General features: G+C 41.5%; 1 protein-coding gene across 3 annotated transcripts in view; it reads right to left on the bottom strand.

The window, feature by feature from the left end:
- TBC1D9 (TBC1 domain family member 9) overlaps positions 1 to 23445 on the bottom strand; it is a 68396-nt gene extending 44951 nt beyond the window's left edge. For 2 of the 3 annotated variants that reach the window (XM_075614796.1, XM_075614806.1), the window contains exons 1-2: positions 22026 to 23445; positions 1256 to 1366 (exon numbers count right to left, since the gene is read on the bottom strand). In XM_075614796.1, coding sequence (XP_075470911.1) covers positions 1256 to 1366; positions 22026 to 22149 — 235 coding nt within the window. In that variant the 5' untranslated portion in view covers positions 22150 to 23445. The remainder of the gene's footprint in view (positions 1 to 1255; positions 1367 to 22025) is intronic. The other variant, XM_075614813.1, reaches the window with a different exon arrangement.
- Between the last annotated feature and the right edge of the window lie 1361 nt (positions 23446 to 24806).

Raw genomic sequence — 24806 nt, 5'->3', positions numbered from 1 at the left:
TTGCTTTCTAGGGTTCACTTAATGTCTGTCTTTCAGTTTCAATCAATCCTTCAGTCAGTGTAACTCAGCAGCTACAATGTATTCTGATATTACTACGGTAACCTTATCTATTGTAACAGTTTGCAGCTCAAACTGTTGGGAATATTGGCAACAAATTATCACAGGATAGTGTTACAAAGATCATGCACTGCTGTGGAGGTGGGATTAAGCCTGATATAGAAATCAAAGGATGCTCAGTATATTAAAACTCATTAAAAATGGCATTGAGTTAAATGTAAAAAATGTTTTTACTGAGTATCAGCTAATACTACAGAACTGATTTATTTAAAAAAAAAAAACCACACACACTTTTTTTTAAAATCAGTTCTGTAGTATTAGATAATATTTTTTAAAACAAAATTCTACTCTATAACAGTTTTAATTCGTTTTAATATACTGAGCATCCTTTGATTTCTATAGCAGCTTTTAGCACTCTTCCCCAGCAGTGCAAGATCTTTCCAACACTTTCCTGTTTGGGATAATTTGTTGCCAATATTCCCAGCAGTTTGAGCTGCAAACTGTAACAATAGATAACATTACCTTGGTAATCTGGTCTGTAACTGTTTCATACGCTCATAATATATATTTTCTTTAACTGTGCACACAATGTCTTGTATATAATGTATACCTTGTTCATTTATGTAACTGTACTTGTAACCACAATTATTTGTTTTACTCTGTGCCCAGGACATACATGAAAACGAGAGGTAACTCTCAATGTATTACTTCCTGGTAAAATATTTTATAAATAAATAAAATAAATAAATAAATATAAGAATACATTGTAGCTGCTGAGTTACACTGACTGAAGGGTTGATTGAAACTGAAAGGTGGCCATTAAATGAACCCTGGAAAGTAGTGATGCTTAGACTGCCTCTTTAACAGCTTATATAAAGTGGGCAGTGGGCTAAAGATATGTTCTCTGCTGCCGTCCCATTTATAAAATGAAAGAATAACATAGGAATTGACATGAGAAGCCTGTTCTATCCACGAGACAGGAAGCTTTAAGAATACTGTGGTAATATAGATCAGTGTATATAAAAACAGCAGTCTCGCTGCTGCACTGAGGAAATCTCTACGAGCTGATGCTGGGTATCACACTGCAATCCTGTGTCACCTGCCATTGACTTCAATAAGAGTTTCCGTGTCATTGTGCCCGGATCACCCTAATCACAGTTTAATGAATAACACCCAAAGTGTTATTTGTGTTGCTTACCACAAGCAATGGTCCAGTATAATTGTGAATCGGGTGTCTGATAAAGTATGCGATAAGGTGCAGCCCTTGCACTGGAGTCCAACACAACATCCAAGGTTCCCACAAGCAGACCTGCAAGAAAACAAAGTACATTTCTTTGTATTAGCAGTGAAAGGGCAGCGATAGCCATAACATCTGTCAATTTAGGTCTACATGTAAAACATACCAGGGAACAATGAACAAAATCAATATAATTGATGTACAATTACAGTCAAGTCTCACAGAGTGTTTATGTTTAGGAAGATAAGTCCGGGATTCATCATGCATATAATAAGGATTTTACTTGTATCAACTCAAGTGTCCCTGACAGCACAATTATCAGGGAGCCAGAGGGATGCTAGTTGAAGTCACATATTCTCAATCGCAGGCTGATGATTCACCCATAAAGACACATTGATGAAACACCAGAGTTTTACTAGCTCTTAGTAACCAAGTCTTAGTAACCATGGTACAAAGATGCAGCACAAGAGGATAAGAGACTCTGTACATGGAAATGGTGCTGCTTAAATGTGGATGAAACAGATCTTGCTGGGGTGACAGACTGCAATTACAGGACTATATTGTTTCATCTGTGTTTGACAGTAGCATGGGGAGCAGGGCAGTAATACGTAATGCAGACATCTGGGACTACCAGCAAGACTAGGGTGTTGCGATAACCAATGCATCTAACTCAAATAATATGGGATATTCATTGATATCCACAGGCAGAGGTTTGGGATTCCCTTTTCTAGATAATGGAATGAGAACTAAGGTATGTACACATTTTAAAGAAATTAATTCACACAAGACACACAAATATTATTGATAAATACACAACTGTATACTGTACAAGATTAGATAACATGGGTTCATGTAGTAACATGTTATTTTAACTAACGTAAGTGCCGGTATTCACTAAGCTCTGTAAAGGAGCGTTGAAGCTCAATCCTGTGTTAACTGTCATTGACTTGCATGTCTAGACATAGACTAGCCTGTCTTTGTGCTCCCTCCCCAAAAAGCAATCTAGCTTTCCTTTTGCTATGGCTTGTGGAATCCATACACAAACATTTGTAGCAATAATCTGTCCCATTGGGTGAGATTGTCAACATTTAGTCAATATTACAGTACTAAGGCCTTTGTTTGAGAGGTGGTTATTGCACTGTAAAAGGGTTTGCAGAACTGAAGGGGGTGGGGGGAAGAGGAAGGTTAAACAAATCTAAATATTTCTCCTGCTGAGTGATCCTGGAAAGGAAGAGTTGTGCTTGCTAGGCACCACTCAAGTTCCTTAATTGCTACATTAAGAAATGTGGCACGGCCATAAAAGAATCATAGCCTTGAAGGTCATGTCTGTTAGGAGATGCTGTATTATAATAGGCAGTTTACTAAAGCAAAGAGGTGCTTTAGCTTTGGTTAAATCAATAATAGGATCCTGCATTCGCTGTTTCCCTCTCAGTCTCTCGCAATATTCTACGTTTCTCATTATAAATATATTTGCTCAGCTGTCCTACTGAGATGCTCTACTGCTGTTCCAGATCCCCCAGCACCAAATGTGCCAGGTCAAACATACAGTATGTGCAAAATATCATGATAAATATGCTGTAAAGGTACCTTTACATATTGGAGAATAGTTGTATTCCACTTAACCCAATGGCACTGAAGTCACGGTGAAGGCTGCTTCACAGCACACAGAATAGGGACCTGGGAGAGTAACTAAATGGAGCATCAGAAAGAGTTTGGGGCTGAGTTACACGGCATGATGGTGCATACCAGCTAAACTCTTTCCATTGTCAATATTTTCCCATCCTAGCAGTTGGCTGGCCTGTTAAAAGGCCAGATGCTATGAATGCCATTCATATCTTAAGGTTTTGTTCTGTTAGGCTCCGAAATTGCCTTCAGTATTCCGATCTCTCCTTACCTCCCCCGCTTAACACGCGCTCCTAGAAATGTACCCCCCACCGGCTCTGTATGTCAAAGTGTGTGTGTCAGTGAGTATCCGACATGGACACTCGCTCACACTCGCTTTCACTCTGACACTCTCTCACACTGACACACTGACTCACACTCACTCACGACCTCATGGATAGCAGGGGCAGGCACAGCACTGGACCTCTCCACCTCTATCCCTCACCCAGCCGCCCCGTGCTTCTGACGCCCGCTTTCTGGTTCATCCTTACCCATCCGCACGGCACAACACACAAAGCGCCAAAACACAGCCACCAGGTGGGACATTCTCGGCGCCATCCGGGAAATTTCCATCCCTGCTTAATGCCATTGCTTTTACCGTATGGTCTGTAGGATTACAATGTACACATGAAAGTGATTGATGTCACTGTTTTCGCAAAAACCGACCATTATGCTCCGCTCTCACCAGCTATTATTTTCTATTTATATCCTGGTTCTGATAGGCAAAAATGTTTGCGATTATATGATTATTTTAGCCCTGCCCAAAATGGAGGTGAATTAAGGACCGTTACATGTTTAATAGGTTAATGGGAAACAAATACAAAAACCCTGCACTCCTAAATTGGATTGCAATTTATTGCTGAAATTTGACATTTTGATCTCAAGTCCTTTAACAAACGAAGCGCTATGTACATTAATGGCGCTATATAAATAAAGACATACAATACAATACAATACAATTTAGTTGCATTCTTTTTTTTAATCAAAATGTTAAGCCTACCGATCCCTTCAAGGTAAAGTCCTTTTTTAGCAGCTGCCTACACTAAATTCTGAATATCTCTTATGGTTGTGAAGGCATTTTAATATTTTTCATTTTCACATTTCCATTTTAAACAAATACTTTGGAGAGATTGTACATTCTTTAGCTAATAATAAATATAGCTGATGTTTGTTGGTTGTTAAAATTGCTTTATTTCAATCTGAAACTCTCCAACCCTTTTATCCCCTGGACCCAATTTCCCAACTCTAACTGTCCATGAAATGTCTGTGAAATGACTGTATAACCCTGTTCATTTAATGTAACCATACATTGTTATAACTCTGTGCCCAGGACATACTTGAAAACGAGAGGTAACTCACAATGTATTACTTCCTGGTAAAATATTTTATAAATAAAATGTCTTTTGGGGATAAGGCAGCCTTCTAAGCTCTAGTCTTTGTTTGAAAAATCGTTCTGAAGCTATCATTCATTACACAGATAAACATAAGTCGCTGATTCCAGTGTTCCAGGAGAAATGACGTTTCAAACATATTGATCAAAAAACACAAATAACTAAAACAGTTACTTTAGGGCGAATACATCTTTCTAAGGAAACTAGTTACAATAATACGTTGTTTAAAAAGAAAATGTTTTGTTGGATTGTTTCTTCAGTCAGTGCCTTTACTCACGGAGCCGCTGCTTCAGCGATAGTTATCACATGCCAGTCTTATCACACGGGTTGATACCACCATCTTGAATTAGTTGTTTTAAAACACCAAGGCCCACATGCACAGAAGGGTGCTATAGCTTTAGCACAGGAGTAAAGTCATTCTAAACTTTAGCACCCTTTTGCGAATCTGGGTCAAAGGGGTCTATTTAACAGCCTCCCAGCTGCAAACCTGCCGGGGATATTTTTTTTTCTGCGTGCATTTTGCAGCCAGGAGATTTAGGCCCTAAATTGTGTCATTGTCGGACGCTTTCCCACAGAGTATGGTGCAAAAACATGCTAGCGTTTGTGCCACAGATTCAAAGCTCTGCCAGTTTAATAGGTGACATAGAACATAGCTCTTACAAAAATGTTGTTTAGTTGATGCAAATATTATTTAATGTCATTAGTATGAATCTTTTTGAAAATATATTGTCTGTTTTGTACACGACTAGCACCAAAATGTAAAAAATGGGAATGTTTACACAATAGGCCCTATTGACTAAGTAGTGCTATACCACAAGACACTGTACGGTCTGTTCAGTCTGCCAGTGCCAGAAGGTGTCCTGATGCATAGCATTGCTTTGTAAATATGGGCCGATGCGTGCATAGAAGCATCAGACACACAAAAAAACCTTTGAGAGAAAGTAATACTTACCTTAAAGAGATTAAAATGGAGCTACTTCTATCCTTTCTGCAAAACTAGTGTACATAATCAGCACCAGGTATGTAAAAAGTATATCTTTTTTTAAATCCTACATTTTGAAAGACATTGCATTTTCTTTTTTTATTATTGATTTTTTAAAGCAATATTTTTAGCTGTGGGGACCCCCTGGCTCTGGGGATACGTACTGGTTTAGTTGCCGATGTTACTTCCTCGACACTTAAATCCCGATAACATTGAGGCTTTTTATTGGCCACTGGACCCCAAGATGTGGCGGCCATTTTATTTCTGTAAATGGGAGAAAAACCCTAAGGGGTAGATCCTCTGCAGTCTATTAATGACTTAAGAGACGTTAACTTCCGTTAAAGTCTCGTTAAGTGCTAACGGGTATCTTCAAAGCTCACTAACGCAGTGTTAAGTGCTGTTTCCAGCTGTAACGAGCCCTTGCGTTACTATAACGCTCTGTTATAGTTATCGCAGGGATTTAAAGCTATATTAGTTAGGTCAGAGCAAAAGGAGTTGTTACTCACATCCAGACCATGAAATGTATCTATCACGGGGTCTGGATAAGTGTAAGACCTCAATCAGGTACTGTATGATTTAACTATCATATTGTTATTTATAGAGTTATTTTCCTCTCCCGTCCTCTCTTTTTTTTAACTTTAATTAAACACAAATTCCGGTTCTGCATGGAAGTAACGCCTTGTGTGAGACAGACCTAACGAGAGGCAGTACTAACTCCACATGGCGTTACGCCTGTGCTAATGAGATCACTAACGGCTGTTGGTTTTGTGTATATTTAGCTTTGGGGATTCTCATTCTACACAGGGAAGTGAACGGACGAAGTCACGTTAGTAGCCCACATTTAACAGGCTTCTGAAGTTCTACCCCTAAATGACTAAAACTGTCATCATCTTAGGAACCGGGGGTCCCCGCAGCTAAAAACAGCGTAGTTCAGCTCTAATGGATCACCCAAGTGGGAATGCTGTTAAAAAATAAACATATAAAAAAGAAAAAGGTAGGGAGTATTCCTGCATTACAATTTCAATCAACTCAGCTATGTAATAATTATCTTGCATAGGCAAAAACGCACCTTACCATGAATTACATCTGCAAACCAATGACAACAATTGAGCACGGTGGATTGCTACTTTAATGCAACATTTCTCATTTCAAAGGTTAAGCCCCTAAAGTAAAAGAGGGCAATGAAATGAGAAAATGAATGAGGAGGAAATATACTTCTGCACTTCTATAGTGATATATAGGCCTCTATTTATTATTCCGTCTCCTGCCATTGACTTCAATGAGCGTAACCCTCAGCGTAAGATCCTAGAGGGAGACAAGCTACAGTCTACAGCAGCAGCTCCGGTGACGCCAGCTACCAACGTGCAAACCGGAAGTGACGTGTCGGCGTGGACTAGCAGCAAGGACGGAGCTAGTGAAGGAGGCGGTTGCGTGAGGGAGTTTCCCGAGGTCGCGACTCGGCATCAAGATCACTCTTAAACCAACGTCTTATACCATCTGGTATCCTGTAAGCCTTGATTTTTACTATTGTCGGATAAAGTGTTTTTGGCATTTTTACATCTCGGCTGTGTGTCTCTCTACTGGGTCTTTTTTCTCCCAATTTCCTGGTTTATGACTGATGTTTGATATATCATCCATGATCTAGCATATTCCTATGGAGTTCTACCTGCTCAATGTTTAATTGTAACGTTATGCACTATGGTAGTTTATTTATTTTATTTCAGATACTGACGCTCCCCTGATATTTCATTTTTACTTCTATGGGCTGCAAAGTGCTTCCAATGCCGTGAGGTACCTTATTTCCAAGCCTGCTTTTTTGAGCTATAATCTGACCTATATATATATATATATACATATATATATAGCTATAATTTGAGCTATAATCTGTGGTGCACCAACTAAAACATTACATGCTCGTTTACTGCAGTCCACGAGGCAGGCAGGCACCTACGTTATTGGTGCAAAACATTAGTGTCATTTATTGGCACAACTCTGAGAAATGGATGACACAGATTTTTAACGTGTTTGACACACTTCAAATGAGGGACGCTAGACAGGCCATGTTATTTTACAAAAATAACTGATAGTAAACCGCTCACCACATAGTAATTTTTTGCACAAACAGGCTAATGATAGTTATTAACAGGGGTATAGTGCTCCCTGACATATATCGAAGGGCTGTAGGAGATATCACTTGTAATCGCACCCAATTCTAGGAGTGAACAATTACCACTAAAAGGCCTAAATTAGGCAAAACAAAAAAGTTTTATTTATATATATATACCATAGCGACGCATAATCAGTAAGCATAAAAACATCTAAAACACAAGGTATGGGTGATCACAGGAGGCTAATTGATATATACTTGAATGTTTAGTTCGTTAATTGAACCCTCCTGATGGTGCTGCTCAAGATTGGAGAGAGGGGAAGGGAATCAGATAGGAGGTAGGTATAAGGATATATATAGGTAGGGAAAATGCAAATATTCAACATCACCTACATCATTACCAACATATCTAATGGCCACCTCCTTAATTAGGTTAGAGGGTGTAGCAATATAGCATGTATTATAACCGCAATGTGCACAGAGTCCCGTATGTCAGCGGTATAGTGGTAGTTGGAGTGCCGTGATCAGTGTGGTAGCGCGATCATTACCACCGTCACAAGGATTAATAGCACACCGCAATAATGTGCCAACAGTTTACATATATAAATTGCAGTAACAACCAGTAACAAGCATGATAGCTAAACTGTGCCACAAACTCAGGTATACACCCTCACACTCCCCGGTACTGGAGCAGTCTCACCCGTGACCTCCGACGTCAACGCGATGACGTCATCCCGACGTACGTTTCGCGCTCGGGGGCTGGCGCTTTCTCAAGGTAGTTGGTTGTGCAGTGTTAAAAGGGATCTGTGGGAGACTTTCTATGTCTTCTTATTTACTTGCCTTATTATTTTACATTCAGAATTTTCCCTGTAAAAAGGGAAGTGCCCATTGTTTATCACACAATATTATCATAACTAGTGACAGCGTATGTCACATGAATAATACGGTGCAACCTTTCCTAGCACAGGAGTACTCAGAACTCATGACGAGCAAGTTCCACTTTTTCAGGACTATGTTTATATTCGGGAAGTTTCAAATGCTTTTGATCTCCTTTTATTCAGCCATATTAGTCAGACACGGGTTGGAATTGTATAACATCACAATGACTTTTCAGAGTCATGGGAGTGTTGACTTGAGAGAAAAAGATGTTGGTGACGTACCTTCAGCCACTCATTACACTCGCATTGGGAATTCCCTTCTACAGTTCCTATTTAGCAGGTTCAGTACTTTACCAGCTTCCCCTCTCTATGTCCCGTCAAACAAAACTGAGAATGGTTTGCTTGTACCTGAATGTAGCATGTGAAAGCAATAAAGAGCGGCACTGTGTTTCCCATGCTCCCATTGGTTGAAGCTCCTAACCTCTTGTGATTTTGACCAGTTGAGGGACTGATGATTTGCAGGGGGTATTTAATGAAAGTGTTATAGTGCTAATCGGGCTCTACTGCACTGAAACTCCTATTCAAAGTCAATGAGAGTTTCCATGCAGAAGCGTACGATCAGCACTATCGCGCTATAATGAATAAGCCCCACTGGATATGTATATTTTGTTGACATGCTAGGTGTGCTGTAAGGGGGGGAAAGGAGGAAATCACTCATGAGGATGAGGTTATCAATCACTTCTTCCTGGTCTTGGAAGTGAAAACAGTTAACCAGCAAAAAAATAATAATAATTAAAAAAAAAAAAGGATATATAAAGTATAAGACACCATCTTGCTTTTATTACAAAGCATCTGCATATGAGTGGAGACTGGAATACGGGCCAGTATGGTTCTGAAACTAGTTCTCCCATGTTTAGTTAAAGCGTCAGTTCAAGCAATATCCTACATGTGTGTTTTTTTTTTAAATAAAGCAGTTCTGTACTATGAGAAAATACTTGTAGCATTTACAAAAATAACAATTTGAAAGAAATGTTTAATGTATTCTAATGTAACTAGCATTTTTGTTCATATAGCAACCATTTACAAAGTCACATCTTCTTCCCCAACTGAAACAGCATCACCTTTTTGAGCCCTGCCCTCTCTAGCAGTGAACCAATTGAATCTAGTGGCTGCCTAGTCACATGATCTTCCTCACAGAACTTTGGCTGCCAGTGCAGCAGAAGATTACCCATGATTCATTTAGTGAACCACAAGCCGAATCTTCAGCGATCGATTACAAGAGAACGGATCGATCGGCAACTTAGCTAATCACATGTCAGAGTGTAGCTTGTATCGATGCACATACTGAATGGAAAAAAATACGACTGCTTGAACTGCAGCTTTAAGTACTAATGCTCACACGCTACTTTTGTGAGATAAAAGCAAGGTGATGTGTTGAGTGCTGGGGACCTTTTCCCATTCAATACCTTGTAAGTGCTCCTCCCCCCCCCACTCTCCATCCTGATATAGGACAGTACTCTGTGGTCAATGAACAATAAATAGTGGTACTCTGCTTCATCATTGGATAGTAAAATCATCCCAATGCTAACATATTTGTAATAAATATAAATTATTTAGAAACAAAGCATGTATATACTATATATACAGTATATATCTTTTTTTAATAGACCATGTCTTCTAGAAATACCTAGAAAAACAAAAAAACAGGAGTTTATCAAAGTTAACAAAATGTATTTTGTTGGCATCTTTTTCCTTGATAAATCCAGTGTTGTTGTTATCCCCATCTGTGTAGCCAGGAGTTTTTGACAAGCAGCATTTGTGCTCTGCTGTGACAAAATGTCATTGTCACTGCATACTTCAGAAAAATAGGTTACAATTACATGAAGTGATGCATTGTAATGAGTTGTGATACTGTACCATGACAGCTAATGGTGTAATCCACATTTGCAAAAAGATGGCTTCCTAGAAAGATAGACTGTAGCATATTCTATTCTGTCTAAAGCAGTTGTTTATATCCGAAACTTGCCCTCACAGACGAAAGAAACATGCATTAAAGCAACAGTCCCAGCTGGCGTTTTTTTTTAATGTAATTTTTTTCCCTCTTTAATATGTGCATCAATACAATCCACACTAATTAGTAATTAGCCAATAGATCCATTCTTATGTGATCAATCGGCGAAGACTTAGCTCGGGGGTTCACTAAATGGCTGTCAGTGCGGCAGAAGAGAACCAGAGATGCAAAGTTCTGTGGGGAACATCATGTGACCAGGCAGCCACTCAATATAATTGGTGCACTGCTGGAGAGAGGACAGGGCTCAAAAATGGGTGTGCCAGAGCCTGTTTCAGAAGAGGAAGGGGATGTGACTTTGTAAATGGTTGCTATTGAAACAAAAAATGCTTGTTACATTATAATACATTAAAAATGTAATTTAGTTATTAAAAAAATGCTACAAGTATTTTCTCATAGTACAGAACTGATTTATTTAAAAAACGAAAAACACACATGTACGATATCGCTTGGACTGCAGCTTTGAAACCGTGTGACCAATAACATTATCCATTTTAAACGACTTCTATTCACTGAGTAAAACCAAACATTGCAGGCTGCATCCAATAATTGCACTTAAACATCACTGCCTTCTTAAAGGAGAAATTCATGCAATATCCTACATGTGTGTGTGTGTGTGCTTTGTTTTTTTAATAAATCAGTTCTGTAGTATTAGATAATATTCACTACATTTTTTTTAAAATTAAACACTTAATGCCATTCTTAATGAGTTTTAATCAGGGCCATCATGTTCAGGATTTGGAGGTTTTCTACTTGGAACACGGAATAGCTGAAAGGAAGGCAGTAAGTGTCTTCGCTGACACAATCCCAGCAACCTCAAAACCCACAACATCATGTGTGTGTGTGTGTGTGTGTGTGTGTGTGTGTGTGTGTGTGTGTGTGTGTGTGTGTGTGTGTGTGTGTCAAAAGGAATGCTACTGAGCGTGGCCAAATGTTTGCAACAAAATACAGAATGCCCAATGCTACATCCAATATGATAAAAAAATACATAGTTAAATACTTCAATATTCTCGTAAGGGTCATTTAGTTAAACCCTTTGGCCAAAGCGTTATAAGCCTGCAAGCCACATCACGGCATGACCAGTATGCAGGTCCTAACACTAACTGGTTCTTAGCTGTCCCCATACAGTATTACAAGGACAACTGGAATTACTGCTCATGCAAATTGTCGTCACTTTTACAATTTTCTGACCCAGCTCATAACGATAACTCTGACTTGCAAGTTAATTATTTCCTGTTTCAAAAGTATGACAACCAGGTTCATGATATCACTACGGCTATGCTTCCCATTAGGTGCGACTAACTTTAATGACTTTTGTCATTTTACAAAAATGTAAGTAGGTTACGTGGCTCTGACAAGTCACGACAAATGAGTGTTTCGCAGAATGTTAATAACTATTGGTGCAAGACTCAAAAACATGTTTGGTACAATCAGCAATGAAGGCTAAGTATAAAATGGTACGTGTGAAGTTCCCCAATGAAATTGCTCTAATGAAGCAGTACCATGTAGGATCAAAGTAACCCATTGAGAGCAATATGGTAGATCAAAACTAGGTGATACATGCTTTATTAACCTTTATCCTGGGCATATGTGTACACAGCACAATCTGTATTTTACAGTGGGTTTCAGCGCCCTTCTCTATCCTTCAAACCATCTCCTTTCCTAGCTGCAGCTCTGACAGAGAAGGGACATGTAGAATTGTGCTTACCGTTGTATTAGGGTAAACTAACAGAATTGACAATAATCCTCTTCCTAGACATTTCCATTGTAAATCAAGACAAAGGAAAACGTTTAAAAAAAAAAAAGGTTCAATACATTTATACTTGTGATTTTTTTAAAGGCAATAATGCAGATTTTATCCATTAATCTAGCGGTGCGCAAGCTGGGGGGCGCGAGATTATTTTTGGGGGGAGCGGGCAGTTGCAGAGGCCCCGCGCTCTTCCCCAAGGCATTTAAATGAAATGCCTGGGATTCGCGTGAGGCCTCTGTATCCTACTTACCGGGATTCAGTAGATTATTGTGCTGCTTCGCCATGGCAATGTGGCATCAAACGTCACCCCAGTGTCAAATGTCAAAAAGTAAGAGGGGCGCGAGTACCTGGGGGAGCAGGCAGGGTGGCGCAGCTCCCAAATTTTGCGCTCCCCTGCATTAACCCACTGGTGGGAAACATGAAACACCTCAAGGGCCCCAAGTATGCATGCCCCTTCTGATGCAAAAAGAACCACACATAGTCTTTTGCCATATAACCTATAACCCTATAATTCCTATTGTTCCATATAACCACTTCTTATAACTTCTCCTATCTCCCCATATAACCGCTCCCTATAACTCCTATCTCCCCATATAACCCTCCCTATAACTCCACCTATTACTCAATATAACTGCTCCTTATAACTCCTCCTATCTCCCCATATAACCCCTCCCTATAACTCCACCTATTACTCAATATACAGTAACTGCTCCTTATAACTCCTCCAATTGCCATATATAATCTCTCTGTATACCATCTCACTCCCTTTCTGTATACCATCTCACTCTCTCTCTGTGCTGATTTCTCTCTCTCCTTCTCATGCTGATCTATCTCCCCCCTCTCTCACTCTGTGCTGATCTCTCCCCCTCTCTTTCACTGTTCCTTCCCTCTCTTTCTGTTCCCCTTCTCGTCCTCCCTTTCTCTCTGCCCCTCTCTTTCTCTCTCCCTCTTACACTGTTCCCCCTCTGTCTCATTGTCCTCCGCGCTCTCTCACTATCCCTCTCTCTTTCTCTCACGGTTCTCACCCCCCCTCTCTCACTGTTCCCCCCTCTCTGTTCCCTCTCTCAATATTACCCCCTCACTCTCACTATCCCCTCTATCTCTCTCACTGTTCCCCCTCTCTCTCACTGTTCCCCTCTCTCTCACTCCTTGCCTCCCCCACCAGCAACATACAAAAAGACAGTCCAGCACCTGAAAGTCTATTTTTATACTGTAGGTACAAAGTGTGTTTCCCGTTCCCTGATTAGGGACCCATACCTGAGATCTGCACACAGCCACACACGCACAGCTTTCTCACCTGGTGTGCTCTAGCTATTGTGGCTTTTTAAAGGCCTTTCTGACAGGCTTCAGCTGTTCTCGTTAATCACCTGCTCGCTGTCCAAGGTCCAACAGCCTTGGTTGGTAGGGGGCTCGCCCCTGCTACAGTAGCCAACAAACAGCTCTTGATGTATTTACCAGGAAGGCAGTACATTAGCGAGGTTCTTAGAGAAACGTCATTAAACATGTTATAACCTCTCTAAAAATGAGCGCCTAGCACTTAGGGAATTAAGAGATCTCAAAGACATTATTATTATCAAACCTTCGGGTAAGGGTGGTATTGTTGTATTATGGCCTAGGGAAATGTATTGTAAAGAGGCTTTCTTACAACTCTGGAATTAAACAAATTTATAAGCGACTATATTATGACCTCACTGTGGGCTTTAAGAAGAAAGTTGATTCTTTAATTACCTATGTATACATCAATAATATCATTATGTAGAAAGAATATGTGTATATGACTGCGAAGCATCCTAAAATACCTACCTTTTATCTGTTACCAAAGATTCACAAGGACCTCCAGTCCCCACCTGGGTGACCTATTGTTCCTGGGATTGGGTGTCCTTGTGAGCCCTTATGTGATTTCATTGATATATATTTAAGACCTCATGTAGAATGTTAACCCTCATATGTGAGAGATACCTCTGATGTGCTTTTAAGGTTGCAAGATTTGACTGTTGAACCAGGAACTGTTTTAGCCACATGTTCCGTGGAATCGTTATACAGTACTCTAATATCTCCCATGAACACGGGGTTACTGCTGTTAAATTCTTCTTACAGATGCAGGACTCTGCTGCTGTTGAGAAATGTTATTTAGTACTGGACCTCCTTCAATTTATTCTTACACACAATTATTTTCTTTTTAATGATACATTGTTTCTCCAAAAAAGAGGAACTACGATAGGGGCAACCTGTGCCCCTTCTTGTGCTAATTATTTTTGGGTTGCTGGGAACATGAATTATGTTTTTCTTTGTTTAGATCATCTGTATTTCCGTGGGTGCACTGCTTATTCTTTGGGTGTTGATGTAATATATATTCTTTATTTCATTTTTATATTGAGGCAGTGCACTCCTTTTTCATATTTCCAATGTTATTTGTGAGCTGACACTTCGTACTTTTACAAGTTCTATTGCACGAAGGTGAACCAAACAACTATCACAAGTGGGATGAAATCATGGGTAGGACAATTCACTTCTTCCGCACAATTCCATGAGATGTTCTATAAACTACTATATTATACTTACACCACACCATCAATCTGATTTATTATAGGTCTTAGTTCAAATAGCAATTGCTTAAAATGCAACTACTAAAAGGCAGATAGGATACATCATTTATGGGATTGCCCAAAGGTTGTCATTCTGGTCTAAATTCGTAGATATCAAAAGGAAAATAAGCGAGTTTGATTTCTCTGCAAATCTGCGCGCAGCTATTCTGGGGGTCTACAATACTTCGGTGGGCAATTGCCTAGAGTCCCAACAATAATTGAGATACCATTTTTATCACCACTAAAAACTAGTTTATATGAATAGTTTAAAGAGATTGAGCCTCCGTTCGAATGCTGGCAAGACACAATGTATTTTATACTGAGGATGGATTGGCACAATTTTCTCTAAAATAAAGGAACACCACGAAGTACATTTCTTAATAACTGGGACTCATAAATCAATATACTTTCCATGGACACTCAAACATTGATATACAGAAATGTTGATCATACCACAAGGGTAGATGGGTAGATGGTAAAAACCCAATGGGGGAACTCTTTAACATACTAGAATGAGGAGATACTAGGAGAATGGTCAGACATATGGAAAAGGGAACGACAGGAGCGACCCATATTGATATTGGTATATTAATGTTAATATCGCTGTTGATGTTGTTATCATTATTACTGTATGCACTAATTGGAGAGACTAGTGATAATTATAAGTTCATTGTCTGTACCTCTACTTCTCAATAAGTAGGATGTTTGATGTTGGTGTACACACACACACACACACACACACACACACACACACACACACACACACACACACACACACACACACACACACACACACACACACACACACACACACACTGTCCCCTCAGTCTGTCACTATTACACACACACACACACACACACACACACACACACACACACACACACACACACACACACACACACACACACACACACACACACACACCTCACTCCTTCCGCTGGGGGGGAGGAGAGAAGGGAGCTGGTTCCTGCCTACATGAGATCCCCGCCCCCCCCCCCCCCCTATCGCAGACTCACAGCTTCTCTGCATCGCACACAGATCAGCTGCTGCTGCAGATGTTGGGTAAGGGCTGCTTGGGGGGGGGGGGGGGTGGCTGCCGCGGTGACGCCGGCTTCAGGGAGAGCTGGGAGAGTTATCCCAGATCTTCCCCTCCGGCGGACGCAGAATCCCGGATCGCGGCGGCCCTTTTTTTTTTTTAAATCGCGATCCCGGTTATAAAGTGGTCTCATTCTGTGGCCCCCGAGCACCGCGTTATAACGGGGTTCAGCTGTATATAGAAAATGTGTACTAATAGTCTAATATTTAAACTTAAATAAGAAAAATACTTGTTAGAAGATGATCCCAAGGCTATGGAGCAACACCATGGTAGGGGCCATTGTACCTTTTAAAGGTTTTGGATTGATAACAAGGTGTAGGTCTCTTCATGTCAGGCATTTGTCTTAAAAGGAATCACTGAAAGCTGACCTTACCAATTCATTCATAATGACTTTGCCTAGTTTTATAAATTGTACGTCTCAAAGTTTTAATTCTAAAATTCTGAAACAATTGTAATTATAATTTGACTTACGACCATTTTCCATGCTCGCAAATCTTCTTTGTCTTAGGCCGGGGCCATGGTAAAAAATCCAGCGCTGAGCCAGGAAACTTACCTCCTGCATCGGCATGTGTGGGGCTTTGGTAGACGCTTCCGCAGGCGTGCGGAAGCGTGTGGAATTGCAGCCGACAGATTCATTTAATTTTTTTGCGCAGAGGGAAGCGGAGGGCCGGTCATGTGACCGGCAAAAGCCAATGGCACTCCGTCACGTCGACCCCGTGACGTGGCGCGCTAGCCCCGCCTCCCGCCTCGCCTCCCACCCGCCTCACAAGTGTGCTCGCTGGCGCTCATGCCAGGAAAAAGCTTGAGCAGGAGAGCATGAGCGTCAGCGCGGCTCAGCGCTGTATTTTTTATCATGGCCCCAGCCTTATTCTTCAATATAGTCCATTGGGTTAATCAAACATAAAAAAAGGTAAGGAGAGCATCACTATCATCAGTATTTGAAGCCAGAGATGGCATCAGAGACACAGTGTACATGTTTTATGCTTTATGATATATATATATATATATATATATATATATATATATATATATATATATATAACATATATATAATCAACAATGAAGAATGTTCCTTCAAAGATGATTGTAAATGTATTACTAATACATAACACCAAACATTTATATATGTATACAAATGTGAAAAGTTAAATAAAATGTGGATTAAAAAAAAATGAAATGGGAGAACTACGATTATTTTTTTAGGCTGAATTCTTGCCCAATGGAGACAATATGACCACTACGGTCTGCCTCACTTTGGCGAGTGATAGGGTGGCACGTTCTATAGCCTGCCCAGCACAATAAAGACAACCTATAATTTACCTCAGGAAGCTTTTGGATTGGTTTCGATAAGATAAATTAAAAGATTATAAAAACTTGTATTGCTACCTTAAGTGGTTTTCAACATGTTTTTTTTTTTGCAAACAAACAGATTGCAACTTTAACTCAATTTTGCTTCAAAAGTGCATAAATCTCAAAGGCATACACACCTTTGTGCTTATTGTACTCACTGCACTTCAAGGTAAGTGTGTTGTAAAGTGGAAGGCAGACACAGCAATTGACTGCCAGTCTGACCACAATGTTATTGACATACTGTAGGGAGTTTGAGCACATCAGTGAGGCTGTTATCTGTAGTTGGTGCATGACCTGAACTTTATAAAACGGGTGCTTTTTTTTTTTTACCAACTAAAGATTTCTGCATTAAAACGCATGCAGTTCACCACAATTTGTCCACTTTATCAAATTATCTATTCAGATTTGATGGTTGCCTTAGGCCTCGTTCATAGTGCATGCTCGCGACAGCGTGACATCACGAGTGCGTTGTGCACACACCAAACCTGCACTGCAGGCAGGAGGCATCGGGAGGTGAGCTGGAGGCGTGGGAGAGGTGTGACCATGACACAGTTTGCCCTCATTGGCTGAACCACTCACATGACATGGCTGCGGCGCGGCTAAATCAAAATTGAAAATCTTCTTGAGAAGCGCTCGCGCGGTCGCTCTGCAGCGCTTGCGAACTATGTGTAGCTGCATTGAATTGCATTCATTTGTTCTGGCGTCGCCCGAACAGTCCTTTGGGACTCCACAGACATATATTTGGTTACAATGGTGAGTAATGATGATCATGCTTAAAGCCGCAGTCATTCCTTGACACCCACTTATTTTTATATAGATGGCAATCAGGGGCTCTCTAGAGTTGAATCTTATTATTTCAGCTCGGGAGGTCCTCCGGTTCACCGACATAGTTACCCGGGAAGGTGATGTCGGTCACGGCTTCCACGGTTGCGGCTTCCTATTGACAGGAGAATTAAACGCCATTTGTTTCTCCTGGAGAGGATACTACCAGCGGCATCTTTCCCGGTAAGTGTCTCGGAAACCAAACGGTCCCCAGAGCGGAAATAAATGTGGTTCAGCTCCGGAGATCCCCTGCATCCTATCTACGTCAAACAATTGTGGTGAAACAGACCCTCTGGACACTCGTTATCACGTGATCACTCCGGCACTGATGACGGAACGGGAACGCAGAAGGCGAACTTCCCTACAAAAACGACAAATTACATTGTGATGCAGCTTCTACATCTTGGAGCCCCTAGAGTGCCTGACCCCAGGACACAGAAGCTACGTCCTTAGGCACCCTAAGAGGTTAACAGGTCCTGGAATATTTATCTGATATTATAAACTACTGATGAAGTATGTAACTTTCCTAAAAAGTTCAAGGGTTTTTGAAGTGGGAAAGGGATTATTAAATGCAAGTTTGTATTTGTCGAAAAACACAATGCTATTATAATGGATAGTCATCATGTGGTAAGTAGTGGTGTACTGAGTACCCGGGATTACCCGGTACCCGGCGTTACCTGGCACATTTCCAGCTACCCGGCCATTACCCGGACCCGGCAACTGTGAAGTGGGCTCAGCGCCGGGTAATGTCAGGGCAGCTGGAAATAATCTTAATACATACCTTTCCGAAGACATCTAGGACCAGCAGCAGCAGTCCTGTGGCGGTGGCAGCATCGGAGGTGTCTTCAGCCGGCGGGGGAGCTGCAGCAATCACTTCCACAGCACCGGAGCAGGTAAACAGTGTGTGTGTGAGCCACCGGGGAACCACGTGACCGGAGCAGGAGACGGAGCGTTCCTATTGGACAGCCATCTGTCCAATAGGAACGCTCCTGCTCCGGTCACGTGGTTCCCCGGCGGCTCACACAGACACTGTTTACCTGCTACGGTGCTGTGGAAGTGATTGCTGCAGCTCCCCCGCCGGCTGAAGACACCTCCGATGCTGCCACCGCCACAGGACTGCTGCTGCTGGTCCTAGATGTCGCCGCCACCCTGCAGGTAAGTGCCAAACAGGGTAACCGGGTAACCGACAGGGTAGAACCTTTAATTTTGGCAGGGTACTCGTTATCCGTTTTTTATATAATTGAGGACCCGGTCCAACACTAGTGGTAAGCAAAGAAGTGGAAGGGAATAAACTACAGCGCAACCCCGTTATAACGCACTCTGTTACAACACGGACCCGCTTATAACGTGATGCAAGCGTGGCTCCCAATTTTTGTATTTATGAATACTTTACAGCACGATTATTGGTGTCTTAAATACTTTATTGTACAATGCATACAATTGTACATTATTTCTAACGCGATCCACTTATAACGTGATGTGCTTCTTTGGACCCCAAGCACAGCGTTATAAGGGGGTTGAGCTGTACCATCATACTCTCTCATTTACTCCATGTATTGGAAAAGGATCTCTCCCTTACATCTGTTAAAAATCAAAAAAAGAAAAAGCAGCGAGCTCCAAAGACCTTTGTCCCTTTGCCAAAAAACTTTGTGCTCACTTCCGTTCCGCTGACTATCACTATTCTTAAAAACCTGTGGTACACTACTTTAGCCACCTCAAACATTGAGCAAGACTGAAAACACCACATATGTGGCAGAAACAAGCAAGCAAAGTAGTTAGAAACATAGCATTTGATGGCACACACTAAACACGTGGTCCACCGTATCTGCTCATTTTCCTATCTGCCATAAAACCTCAGACCCTGTTTGATCCCTGGCTTTCTTTCGGATTTCGGATAGACGTATGTCTATTCCAAGCACGTTTGACTTCCATTGCTGCATTAGCCCCTACCACATTTGTTGGAAGGCCATTCCAAGCAGCCACCAACTGTTCTGTGAAGAACTTATTGGCAGAATGTAGGTCCTCCTGGGGACATGGTCTCCACAACTGAACACGGTACGCCAGGTAAGGTCTCACCATTGATCTATAAAGTAGCATCACCACCCCTCTCCTGCTGCTAATACCTCTCTCCCTATATAGTCTAACATCATGTTGATTTTCCGCATAGCTTTGTTACATTGCTCGCCTACTTTTAAGTCTTCTGAAATAATGACTCTCAGTTCCCTATCCTCTGTAGTAGTTGACATTTTAGTGCCATTAATTCTGTATTCTGCCTTTGGATTTTTGTGACTCAAGTGCACTATTTCACACTTTTCAGCATTAAATTGTTGTTGCCACACTATTGACTATTCCTCCAATTTACTTTAATCATTATTATATTGTTTACTCATCCCCTATTACAGATCTTCGTATCATCTGCAAGTGTGTGATACAGGGTTGGACATATGCAAGGCTATTACTATAGGTGACCATGCAGGAACAGAGTCGTGGAACCAGAGGCAGTATTTTTGTGCATGCGGCAAATTCCACCAACAGCGTCCCCCTTCGCCCAATTTATAGAACCCCACCTATCACTATTCCCCATTGCTCCGTCTTTCCCTCTTCTTCTCCATCTACCTCTCTTCCCCCCCCCTCTCTCTCTCTTGTTCCCCCCTCTCTCTCATTCCCCCCTTCCTCTCTCAATCACCCCCTCAAAGTTATTAGGGTGGCACTCTGAATGGGGTGGGTTCTGTGCATTGGCTGCCTTATGTCATTATTTAAAGATGTATTATTTATTGATGCCTCAGCAACAATGGAGTCAATGACTGAATATAAAAGCAATTACTGGCTTTATACTAACTTTACCTGCATATAAGGAATTCTGATTGATTTCCCTATCAGAAAGTGACGTTTAACCCGATGCCAATTATTTTTAGTAACAGAACCACTCAGTAACTGGATACATTTGGTAAGAAATAACATAAGACCAGATACAAAGACAAACAACATTTTCAACAAGGACATACTATTTACATGAAGAATGGTGTAATGTAATGAGGTGGATGGCTGATAAGTTATGTTTAATCTATAGCAGTCTAAAGGCTCACAAATGATAGACGTCTTTGAAAATACCTAACCTACAGTAGTCTTACCCCTTCAGTGGGGAATTGTTTGGAAATACATACCTGCAACACAGACACGTTTGTTTTTTAAGGTCATATAAGTACACTTTTGTAGGTCTTATATAAAAGTGTAAATTGTTGGATGTGCCTACTTCTAAAATATAAATCCACAAAGGAATCATCTTTTTTTTCTAGAATAGCTACCATTATACTTCACAGACGGCAAGCAACTGAAATGATCCTTGAATTAAAACTTGTCAATAGTACATTTATAGTATTATTAATACGAACACAAATAGACATCATTTCAATCGATATGCACACATATTTGACACAATTTATAATTTATTGTGAGATATATATATATATTTATATATATATATAAAAAATATATATATATAGTTAAAAAATATATATATATTATATATATATATACACACACACACACTGTACATACACATACAGTATACTTTATCTCCCTGTGCCTCAGGCACCAAAAACATAGATTGTAAGCTCCACGGGGCAGGGACTGTGCCTGAAAAATGTCTCTGTAAAGCGCAAAGTAAAACTAGCAGCGCTATACAAGAACATGCTATTATTATTATTATTAGTAGTAGTATATGGCATTAATCATCAAATCTCTCTGCACCTAAAATAGCTTCCTGTTGGTGGCTTACAGTATGTCATCAGCGTTCCTAAAACAATATTCATGTAAACTGTTTTATGATTACAGAACAGCATCAGCCAGATACCTAGGGTATTTTATAATAACTAAACAACATTAGTCAGGTAACTGGCTATTTTATAACCACATAATAACAGTATTCAGATCAGTGACCAGGTTCTATAACTGGATACTGTACCTGACCCCTACAGAAATAGGTCATTTTTTTCTATTTGGGGCATTTGTGTGTTCAATGTTGTGGTGGTGCTCTTACCTGCCAGCCCCCCTCCTCCTTCGTCCCCATGCCCCTTCCTCCTCTGCAGTATGAAGTAAGGGTTGGCCCTTTCTGTGATCCATAGGGCGTTTGCCAGCAGCACTTCCTCCGGATAAACCCACATGTTCAGGGGCACACACAGGGGGGCAATGGGATTTCTTTTTTGTTTCCTTGGTCCCTCTTTTTTTTTTTTCTCTCCTTCAAAAGGAATCCACTCAAAACAGGCTCGTGCAGACCAGACACCCCAGCATCCTCTGTGTGCCCCCAAATAACAACAAGGGCGCAGCTCCAGCCGGGATCAGAGGGGGAGGCAGAGATGTGCAGGCTGCGGTGAGAACAGGACACTTCTTAGCAGCAGTTGGGCAGGCACATCCCAGCCAAGCAGGACACCCACCGCCTGAGACAGCCAAGCAGGACACCCACCGCCTGAGACAGCCAAGCAGGACACCCACCGCCTGAGACAGCCAAGCAGGACACCCACCGCCTGAGACAGCCAAGCAGGACACCCACCGCCCGAGACAGCCAAGCAGGACACCCACCGCCTGAGACAGCCAAGCAGGACACCCACCGCCTGAGACAGCCAAGCAGGACACCCACCGCCTGAGACAGCCAAGCAGGACACCCACCGCCTGAGACAGCCAAGCAGGACACCCACCGCCTGAGACAGCCAAGCAGGACACCCACCGCCTGAGACAGCCAAGCAGGACACCCACCGCCTGAGACAGCCAAGCAGGACACCCACCGCCTGAGACAGCCAAGCAGGTCACAGGGACAGGGCAGTCATGTATTGGGGGATTATTTGGGGGGGTTCCCAGTCACTCAGTGTTCAGCTTTATTTTTCGGTGAGCACCAGGTGGAGAGATCACAGACCCAAAGCATCAGCTGACACTGCCGTCTGAGCTCAGGCAGGAGAGGGGAGAGGACAAAATCAAATCAATGTGTCAAGGCGATCCCGGGCACAATCACAGGCAGATCTGTCAGCAGCAGCAGCAGCAAAGAGATCCCAGGCAGGATAAGAATCAGATCCCAGGCAGGGTAAGAATCAGATCCCAGGCAGGGCACACGTCAGATCCCAGGCACCCAGGTGTGTAATGTTGATCCAAGGGCAGGAAAAAAAAAATCAGATGCCAGGTTTTGCCAATGCTGACCACAGGCAGGTAACAGTATCCTAGGTATCAGGATGAGGGAAATGGCAGCGCAGGTAGGAGACTCAGATCTGAGGCACAACGAGAGGGGAAGAGGTATTTATCCAAGCTACAGTGTGTACACAAAAAAATAAAAAAAAATTACACACCGCCTCTGGGAAACCCTGAATGAAGAGGATCTGAATGCATTAGCAGGTCGCCCGTGTCTCCGTGATCATGAGATGGGGAGGTATATATGCATCAGTAGCACTAATTAAAAGGGGAGGAGAGTGGAGGCGACAACAGCTTTGCTGGGAGGCAGAGCCAAACTGAGAACAATGACATCAGCATGTGAGCCAGCAGCAGCAGCAGCAGCAGCAGCAGCATCCTTCCCCATGTGCAGAGCTGCCAGGTGCAATCAGCTGCAAACGTTATATTCAGCCCAATGGGCAAATAAATAGTAACTGTGCTGACATCCATAATAGGTAACCCCGTTTGATGAGGTGATGAGAGAATGTTGAAGGGGGACTTCCCCCATTGGAAATCAGTTAACTATTACATGTGTGCAATATCATATAACTCTGGTGTCATATGTGGTGAAAAGCCCACAATATTTCAAGCAGATATATTGTCATTGCTGTTGCTTTCAAATGAAAGGGGAGATACACGGACCATTTCTTTTTGGAAGTGTTTATTTACCCAGCTCCCAGCTCTAACCTTCCTTTCCCTTATTTAGATGGCGATGGTTTCTCCCAAGATTATTACAGTAGGACTGAAAGGGCCAGATACATCAAACACCGTTAACCTAAAAATACGGAATTAAAGCCACCCAAAAATTGTTCATTTTATTAGGGCAATATATCAACGTTGCACTGCAACATATAGCACATTTTTCATTGTGTCTGTTAAAAAATAGTCATAATACCACATTTTTAGGTAGATATTTATCAGGACGTGAAAACAACATCAGAAATACAGCACATTTTATCACCTACTCCAGGCTAGCGTTAGCCCTGTCTTACCTATGTATGTAATTACCAATATATTGCCCATTATATGCATAGGCAAGATAAGCTAAACCAACATGAAGTAGGTGATACAATATTACTTTTAATACATTACAGGAAATATTAACACCATAGTAGCCCAAGTGGTCAGCTATTCATGGGTTTCCATGACTAGTTGACCACAAAGGGGTTAATTTCAACATAAAACTAAACTACCTACCCCCCATGGCACCATTAGTGGCTGTTAAAGCATTGCCATGTAATGCTTTACTAAACGCTAAGGTAATCAAGGGGTTAACCCCAACCACCAACCCCCGGGAGGCCTAAACACTCTCCATGGGACAACTACTCCTATCACCCACCCCTCTACCTGCACACCTCCCAACTAACCGAACCCTTCCCCACTGGACTAATGGGCAATAGCCCTATTACCCAAATATGGCAAATAAGGCTTTTGGCCATCCCCAATAAAACAAAAATTACGTAAATAATATATATAAAAAAAACACATACTAAAAAACAAAATTGCAACTATAAATGCACTGATTGCCACTGTGGCTACCTAGGTCCTCTCAATGGGGGCCACATTGGCAACCAATATTGACCAATAATACAAATTAGATAAATTGCTCCAGCCATCCAGAACAAAT

This window comes from Ascaphus truei, chromosome 1, assembly GCF_040206685.1.
Source record: "Ascaphus truei isolate aAscTru1 chromosome 1, aAscTru1.hap1, whole genome shotgun sequence".
NCBI lineage: Eukaryota > Metazoa > Chordata > Amphibia > Anura > Ascaphidae > Ascaphus > Ascaphus truei.
Note: the sequence above shows the minus strand (reverse complement) of the source record. Positions and strands in the feature narration are given on the sequence as shown.